General features: G+C 49.2%; 1 protein-coding gene across 1 annotated transcript in view; it reads right to left on the bottom strand.

Moving 5' to 3' along the window:
• Positions 1–316: 316 nt before the first annotated feature.
• The window catches only part of ZFP90 (ZFP90 zinc finger protein), a 34,878-nt gene continuing 25,817 nt past the window's right edge, over positions 317–9,377 (bottom strand). Inside the window, exon 5 of the mRNA XM_062177924.1 lies at positions 317–592. Coding sequence (XP_062033908.1) covers positions 459–592 — 134 coding nt within the window. The 3' untranslated portion in view covers positions 317–458. The remainder of the gene's footprint in view (positions 593–9,377) is intronic.

Here is a 9,377-nt window from a genome sequence, read left to right as displayed (position 1 = left end):
TCTCTTCCAGGCCAGCTCTCTGCTGTGGCCAGGGAGTGCAGTGGAGGATGGCCCAAGTCCTTGGGCCCTGCACCCCATGGGAGACCAGGAGAAGCACCTGGCTCCTGCCATCGGATCAGCGCGGTGCGCCGGCCGCAGCGCGCCTACCGCGGCGGCCATTGGAGGGTGAACCAACGGCAAAAGGAAGACCTTTCTCTCTGTCTCTCTCTCACTGTCCACTCAGCCTGTCAAAAAAAAAAAAAGAAGAGTCTGCTGAGTTTTATTGGGGGGGTGGGGCGGGTGTTCCACTATGTATCTCTGCCACATGTTCCACATCCATGCTTCTCTCCAGTCAGAGGTTATTTGAGATGACGGCCGCCTGCTCTGGCCCTCAGGAGAATGGGATCATCTTTCTCACCCATTCTGTGAATGGTCCTGCAGTTAGCGCAGGTTTTAACTCAGTCGTTACCTTGCCAACACTAGACATGTTCACCTGATGGACACGTGTCCTTGGTGCCAATGATGTGGCTGCTGCTGGAACAGTCCACGAGCTCGTGGGCGTCCTGTTTGTCGAGGCCGCACCTGCGTCTTCCACGCACGGGGGCAGAGGAGTCTGTTTTCAAGAGGAGAACATACAGTGTGAGGGCAAAGCTTCCCCACCCAGCATTTCTCTTTGTGGTTACAAGTTCTAGCAGCCAGAGAGCACACAGCAACCAGATGGGCCCGGCAGCATTAGGGGTGGGCTCCCTGATCACCACCCCTCAAAGTGTTTGTGGTGGAAAATGAATACAAAGTGGAAAAGGATCAAAATTGTCCCTCCCAACAGCAAGTATGGCCTCGCTGGAGGTGGGGGTGGGTGACCACGAGTTCCTCTCGTGTCTCCAGAGGCCTCCTTAACTGAGCACCCCTCCTCTCAGGAGGGATACCGAGCGCCGTTTCTTTTAGCTCCCACCTCTACCTTTCTGTCCCTTGACTTCCTCGCCCTGTCCCTCTCCACACTGTCCTCTTGGTCCATCATCCTCTCTGTCCCTTTCCCACCAATCCCAGCGCTTTACTTCCCACTCCTGGAATCCCAATCTCTGGGATTCGGAGGCGTTAGCTGCTGGTAAGGAACTTGGGACATGCAGGTCCCCACTGAGTTCCTACCAACTCCTGCAAGGTGGAGGGGAGCCCGTGGAGTCCTGCAGCCCCCGCTTAGCCAGGCTGCCCAAGCAAAGGCCGTTCTTGTCCCAGAGAAAGTTCCCTGCACTGCAGTCTTCTCAGCAGGCTCACCACCATCCCGCTGGGTCCTTGAATCAATGGAGCCCCACCTCCAACCCCTCTCCAGAGTCTGATCCCTGGATCTCCACCCTTCTATTCCCTAGGGTTGTCCATTGTTGCTACTGTTCATTTATGTCTGAACTAATTCTGTGAAGTCTGTATTTTTTGTCATGAGGCCACTGGAATCTCTGTTCACTTAGCCGGTGGCAGCTAACGATTAGACAGAGATTTTCTTAAATGCCTAGGACCACTGAGTCTCCCGGTCTTTGCCAAAGGGCAAGGGACTCCAGTGTAGGTGGAGGGCACACCTTTACTACCCAGCAAAGTAGTTTATAACTCTGCCTTGGGCCTGCCTCACTTCCTAATTGCACAGAGTCTCACGTTCAGCCAGTAGTAAGATCTTGGGGCCTTTCTGGATCTTTCCTGAGTACATGCACAGCCCTGGGCATGCCACACAGCCCAACAAATGTGAATAGCTTTCTGGGTTCCCAGGGATATGTTGGAGTTTTTCACTGCATCTTATGGGCATCTTATGCACAGACGTACCCAGTGCCTTAGATAGCCATGATGTTAAACAATTGTCCTGATCAATTTCAACAGGCACCACTGGGGGAAAGGGTGTTTGCACCGGGCAAGCACCAAGACAAGCCAAATAAAGACAAATTTTGTGAGTAGAGTCTCACAGGAAACCACCATATGATCAAATACTCATTAATGACAATTCTCTGGGAATGGGACTTTGAAGTGCCAACTCTCTTCTGCCCTTTCTCGTGGTTGCCAGGCTGTGGGTTCCCAAGGCTACAGAGGCACTGAGAAGGAAATGTGAACAGGGCCATGTTCAAATGCCATAAAGATCATTGTCGTTACTGAAACGCAGTTTAGAAATGTTCCTGAGATTGCTGCAAGACTGACTGAATTCCAGAATTCTAAAGGTGATTCTTGGGGCCAGCGCTGTGGCACAGTAGGTTAATACTCCGCCTGCAGCGCCGGCATCCCATATGGGCGCCGGTTCTAGTTCCGGCTGCTCCACTTCCGATCCAGCTCTCTACTACAGCCTGGGAAAGCAGTAGAAGATGGCCCAAGCCCTTGGGCCCCTGCACCCACGTGGGAGACCCAGAAGAAGCTCCTGGCTCCTGGCTTTGGATCAGCGTGGCTCCGGCCATTGCGGCCATTTGGGGAGTGAACCAATGGAAGAAAGACCTCTCTCTGTCTCTCCCTCTCACTGTCTGTAACTCTACCTCTCAAATAAATAAATAAAATATTTTTTTTAAAAAAGGTGATTCTGAGAGTTTCTACCAATATTTTTGTTGCTTTTTATGAAGCAGATAATTGTGGAGGTCCTTACTCTGCCATCCTCACTGATGTCACTCACATTTCTCTCTTCCTAAGGTTCTGTCTTCTGGTTCACCCCTACTCCCAGGCTGAGCCCTTCAAAGTGTCCTAGTTGACAGCCTGGGGTGTACCTGGGGTGTTCCTCTTAGGAATGGATGGGAAGGAGGGGAGGGGGTGTCTTAAACTCCCCATGTCCTTGAGAATGCTGAAAACGTCTCGCATCTGATTCTTCTCTGCTGATCTGTCAGGCCTCAGCTTACCCCGTAGGCCAGAATCATCAGCTACTCCTTTAAAAGGAGGCACTCATAACATTAGATTCACCTAAATGAGCTCCCCCTCTCTTGCATCCTGGCTCCTCAGTTCCTAGCTGCCTTGGCAGTTCTCCAACGCCTTCTCTCTCTCTCAGGATTTTTTTTTTTTTTTTCATCTCTTCTAGTTATTTCTAGTAGGAAACATCATTTACTAAAGCTATTCTGTCTTTGCCAGAAATGAAAGTGTCATATCTATGGCAGGGATCATTTTTCTCTAGTTCAACATCTTCCTGAGGGTGTCTTGAATCCTAACTCTGTATTTGCATTTATTTCTATTTCTATTTATTTAATTTTATTTGAAAGGCCAAGAGATAGGGACAGAGAAATCTTCTATGCTCTGGTTCATTCCCTAAATGCCTGCAACAGTCAGGGTTGTACCAGGCTGAAGTCAAGAGCCTGGAACTTAACTTGGGTCTCCCATGTGAGTGGCAGAGATTGAAGTATTTTAGCCATAGCAAGCTGCCTCCCAGGGTGTACATTAGCAGGAAGTGGAAATGGAGGAACCAGAACTCAAACCAAGCACTCTGACATGGGATGCAGGTGTCCTAAGAGGAATCAGCCATTTCGCCAAACTCTGACTCCTAATTCTGTACTTTTAAAGACTAACATAAATAACATTGTTGCTTTATAATCACTTAGATTTATCCATATTTGCTACTTCCTTTGGGCTCTATCCTTGCTTATGTTTTTGGCCATTTGGGATAATTTTCCTTTTATATGAAACACAGTCTTTAGTTGTAAGGTCTGCTCATGATGAAATTCATTTGTACTTGCATAAAAGGGACTTACTATGTGCTTACTCCTCAAAGACTTCTTTTATGTCTAGCTGGGCAGATATTTTCTTTGGTGGAATGAATTCATTCCTCATTCACATGGCTTCCACTGTTGCTAGTGAGAGGTCAGCCTTTATTTCTTTGAAGGCATTTTTGTTTTACAATGGCTTTTAAAATTTTTATCTGCCTTTTTCTATTATTTTATCCTGATGTATCTAGTTATAGATTTTTTTGTTTGGCTCCTTGAATATGTATATTGGCATGTCTTCCATCAATTCTGGAACACTCCCAGCCATTAACTTTTTAAGAATTTCACATAGCTTTTTATTTTCCTTTTGGAAATTATTAAATTTATGTTGGACTTCTTACCTAGGGGTTTTAACGTGTTTTGGCCTGTCATCTATATTTTCCAACAAACTAGTGTCTGTTCACTAGCTTCTAGATAATTTCTTCTCATCCATATTCTAATTTATTAACTCTCTTCTTTCATGTCTAGTTTGCTGTTAAACACATAATTGGGGTTTTTTAAAAGCTACTTTAAAAATATTGTATTTGGTTATCTTTTCAAATATGCAATCTTTTTTATGATTCCCGGTTTTTGTAGATATTTTTGTGCTTGTCTTTAACTTTTAAATATACTACAAATTGCTATTTTATACTTTCTCTAATGATTCCACTATCTGAAGTGAGCACTTTTTTGTCTGTTATTTCTGCATCATATTGTTTCCTTGTATTTCTGGTTATGTCTGAGAGTGTGCTTGGAGTTTTCTCAAAAAAATAAAACATGGGGCCAGCGCTGTGGCATACTGGGCTAAGCCTCCATCTGCAGTGCTGGCATCCCATATGGATACTGGTCCAAATTCTGGCTGCTCCTCTTCGATCTAGCTCTCTGCTATGGTCTGGGAGAGCAGTATAATAAGCTGGCTCAAGTCCTTGGGCCCCTGAACCCATGTGCGAAGAAGCTCCTGGCTTCAGATCAGCCCAGCTCCGGCTGTTGCAGCCATTTGCGGAGTGAGCCAGTGGATGGAAGACCTTTCTGTCTCTCCCTCTCTCTCTGTAACTCTGCCTTACAAATAAATAAAATCTTAGGAAAAACAACACTTTACTATGTGATTTTTTTTCCTAAGGATAGTTTTGTCTCTGTGGAGCAGGGGGGCACACCACCACTAGGACAATGTTAACAGCGCTCTCTACACCTCCTGGTGACCTCCGTTTGGAAGCCATATCTAAGCCAGGGATCATTTTTCTAGTTCAACATTTTCCCGAGGGCGTCTTATCCCGGACCTCATTTCAAACATGAGGTTATCAAGTCCACCACCGTCACGGCCAGGCTGGACAGGTGTTGCTCTCATCAGCAAAATGCAGCTTCAAGTGCTGGGATTGGGAAGTGTCCCCTGCTTCTCTGAGGTGGATCCCTAATTCTTCACGCTCGTTAGCTCTTTGATGCCTTTAGAATGCTTCTCTTAACATTTCACTCCGCCGGTGTCATTTTCTGTGGAAAACTCGGTCCCCGTGACCTAGCCCGCCATTATTCCTTCCCGCCAGCCTGCACAGAACCCTGCCCGTCCCCAGGAAAGGAGAAAGAGGACCCACCACTATTTCAGGGGCCTAGAAACTTAGACTTCCTCAGGAAAAGCCACTTTTTCAAAGCGGAAGCCTGGCCACCTAGAGTTTCTCCGCTTACCTAGCCAATTTCATACGGTTCAATGTATCCGCATTTTTCCCGGGAGGTCACGTGTTAACATAACAGAGGGCAAAGCGCGGGAGAAGCAGGGAAGTATCTGGCCCGGGTGTCCTAGCCCCGACCGCGAGCGGCCACGGGAGCAGGGTGACAGGGTCCCGAGGACAAGGAATTCGGCAGAGGCCACGGGACCACATTCGCTCCCACCGCGCCCAGCGAACACACTCCGCAACGCACAAGCCGTCTCTACCGGAGCCGAGTGCGAGGCGGAAGACGCCGTACACGGAAGCGGAAGTGCGCCGACGCCGCCGCCGCCGCCGCCGCCGCCGCCGAGGCTTTCGGGTAGTGTAGTCTGCAGCCACGCCACGTGTCCAGGCGCTGCGGAGACTCTTCCCCGCGCTGTGGGATCGCACCTGGCGGAAATACGCGTCCTACCCACCACTCACAGATGTCAGGGGACGCCAGTGGTGCTCCTTTGGACAGCTTTTTTTTTTTTTTTTTTAATATATATATATTTTGACAGGCAGAGTGGACAGTGAGAGAGTGAGAGAGAGAGAAAGGTCTTCCTTTTGCCATTGGTTCACCCTCCAATGGCCGCTGAGGCCGGCGCATCTCGCTGATCCGAAGCCAGGAGCCAGGTGCTTCTCCTGGTCTCCCATGCGGGTGCAGGGCCCAAGGACTTGGGCCATCCTCCACTGCCTTCCCGGGCCACAGCAGAGAGCTGGCCTGGAAGAGGGCAACCGGGATAGAATCTGGTGCCCCAACCGGGACTAGAACCCAGTATGCCGGCGCCGCAAGGCGGAAGATTAGCCTGTTAAGCCACGGCGCCGGCCCTTGTTTTCTTTTTTCTTTTCTTTTTTTTTGGACAGGCAGAGTGGACAGTGAGAGAGAGAGAGACAGAAAGGTCTTCCTTTTGCCATTGGTTCACCCTCCAATGGCCGCTGCTGATGCGAAGCCAGGAGCTTCTTCTGGTCTCCCATGCGGGTGCAGGGCCCAAGCACCTGGGCCATCCTCCACTGCCCTCCCGGGCCATAGCAGAGAGCTGGCCTGGAAAAGGGTCAACCGGGACAGAATCTGGCGCCCTAACAGGGACTAGAACCCAGTGTGTCGGCGCCACAGGCAGAGGATTAGCCTATTGAGCCGCGGTGCCTGTGGCCCCACGGCTTCGTATGGTTAGCCCTAAATCGGTGGTGTCACCATTGGAAGCCCTTCTCACTCCACTATGCCATCAAATCTTCCTTTAGGACACCTTAAGCCGGGCAGAAATGATTTTGAATATTTTCAGTTATTAAAACCTAGCCCAGGGGCCAGCGATGTGGCATAGTGGGTAAAGCCGCCGCCTGCAGTGCCGGCATCCCATATGGGCACGAGTTCGAGACCCGGCTGCTCCACTTCCGATCCAGCTCTCTGCTATGGCCTGGGAAAGCAGTGGAAGATGGCCCAAATCCTTGGGCCCCTGCACCCACGTGGGAGACCTGGAAGAAGCTCCTGGTTCCTGGCTTCAATTGGCACAGCTCCAGCTGTTGGGGCTACTTGGAGAGTGAACCATCGGACAGAAGACCTCTCTCTCTCTGCCTCTCCTCTCTCCATGTAACTTCAAATAAAATAAATAATTCTTTAAAAAAAAAAAAGAAAAAAAACCTAGCCCAGCCATTTAAAAATGCCTAATTCCTACCATATTCTTAGATCCACAATTGCCTGCCTATGCCCTCCTACACCCTCTACTCCCTGCCCTTGCCATGTTTTGGGTGAGGTTGAAAACCGAAAGTCGGTATTGAAGGTGAGGCCAGGAGAAACACCTGGCTTCTGGCTTCAGATCAGTGCGGTGCGCCAGCCGCAGCGGCCATTGGGGGGTGAACCAACGAAAGGAAGACCTTTCTCTCTGTCTCTCTCTCTCTCACTGTCCACTCTGCCTGTCAAAAAAAAGAAGGCTCTGGTGCCCATCTGGCTGCCTTAGTCCTGTCAGCTTGAGAGCGTGGCCTCCCCCACGGTACCCCTGCATTCAGCTTGACCCCTGCCCCGTGATTCCCAGCAGGGCAGCCGGCCTTTTCCTGAGGACCCACACAGTCCTCGCCTTTAACTCCTCTCCTGGCGTTAGCCCTTAGTTTGGTGGACAACCAGTGGGACACAGCCCCGATGGCTCTTGACCGCCTGACTTCCTCCCTCCCAGGCCCAGGGTAGACGTACACCAGCCCAGTTTTCCAGCACAGATTGAGCTTCCAATCTAGTTAGCTCCTTCATCCCTAGAGGTCCCACTTGGACAATCAATTATATGGATACTCTGTGCAGGAGCCACTGAAATTCTGTATTATGCTCTCTGGCAACAAAGAGAGCAGAGGGAGCGGACCTGTCCTCCCTCTCCCCACCCCGGCACAACACAAATGCCAGCCCTTAAGAGAGCTTCACACTCTGCCTCCAGGGACTTCTCACCACCTTCCACACGCACATGCACACACTTCTGGGTCGCAGTCACGTTTTCCTGGAACTCCAGGTGGCAGCCCTAGAAGTGGGCCTCCGCGTGTGCTGGAGATGAAGATGCCAAGCTCCTGTGTTTTCAGATGCCCCAGCCTCTCCAGTCGCTCTCAATCTCCCTGATCTGTCAGGGGAGGGGTAGAGGCCTTGCAGCACGAGGTCCCCCTCCTCTGGATAAAACCTTATTCTACAGGGCTATAGGATGAAGTGGTGGTGCACATGTGTTATAGTGAGTCCTGTGGCACAATGTACCAGTCCTTTGTGACTCCCTTTAGAATGCAGAACATGCAATTTTGTTTTCATTTTTAGGGTTTTATCAGCAACTCCAAACCAATAGAAATGCCTCTGTCAAAATCCTGGGACAACTCTTAACTTTGGAAATTGAACATTAAAATCCAAAGGCAATCACTACAAATCCTGATGATACTTGTTCACAGCACACTAAACTATCATTTATATTTCATGTTCTAATTTCTTGGTTCCTTTATCCATTAAAATATGTTAAAACAAAATTAAAAAGTGGGGCAGGCGTTTGGCCTAGCAGTTAAAACACTGGGTGTATCAGTTCCCAGACTGGGCTCTCCTCTTGATTCCAACCTCCTGCTAATGTGCACCTTGGGAGGCAGTGGTGATGGCAGGCCTGGATTGAATTCCTGGCTTCTGGCTTCAGCCCTAAACCAGGTCATTTGCAGGCATTTGGGGAGTGAACCAGTGCATGGGAGCTCTCTCTCTGTCTCTTGCTTTCTGTCTCTTGAATAAATAAGTAAGTAAATCAATAAAAATTTTAAAGTGTTTTTTCCAAAATTATAGGAGTTTCACTAAAATTTGTTAGCAAAAATTAGTAATCTCCTTCCACCAACTCCTGCAAATAGTCGCTTATATTCTTTATCTACAGGAGGCCCTCTCCATCTTTGTATTTATTGTTGAAATTTATTTGAGAGGCAGAGAGTCAGAGAGAGCACTCCCATCTGCTGGTTCACTCTCCAAATGCCTGCAGTGACCGGGACAGGGGGAACAAAGTCGGGAGCCAGGAACTCACTCCAGATTTCCACGTGGGTTGCAGGAACTCAACTACTTGAACCATCACCACTGCCTCCCAGGGTTTGCATTAGCAGGAAGCTGAAAGCAGGAGTTAGAGCTGAGAGTGGAGCCCAGGCACTCCAACAGAGGATACATTTGCATCTTAACAGTTGGGTCAAATGCTTGCCCCCCCCTCCTGCTCCCCACATATTAACTGGTCCTTCAAAAGCACTTCTGAGGAGTGGGAATGCGTTACTTGATCCTAACAGTGCCAAGACCCTCCCTTCCTTCTTGAGCATGGATCATCTTCTTTAAAAAACAGGAATAACCATTATTCCTTCTCCTAATCATTCAGGTATGCTGGCTACACAGCTCAGCTGGCCTTAGGCCCAGAAGGAAACCAAACAGGTGACTTTGTGAGAAAAGGGGTCAGACAAGAGCAAGAAGAATGATTTTAATTGTTAAGAGTAAACATTCAGGGCCAGCACCGCAGCTCACTTGGCTAATCCTCCGCCTGCGGCGCTGGCACACCGGGTTCTAGTCCCGGTT

Source organism: Lepus europaeus, chromosome 19 (assembly GCF_033115175.1).
Source record: "Lepus europaeus isolate LE1 chromosome 19, mLepTim1.pri, whole genome shotgun sequence".
Classification (NCBI taxonomy): Eukaryota; Metazoa; Chordata; class Mammalia; order Lagomorpha; family Leporidae; genus Lepus; species Lepus europaeus.
Note: the sequence above shows the minus strand (reverse complement) of the source record. Positions and strands in the feature narration are given on the sequence as shown.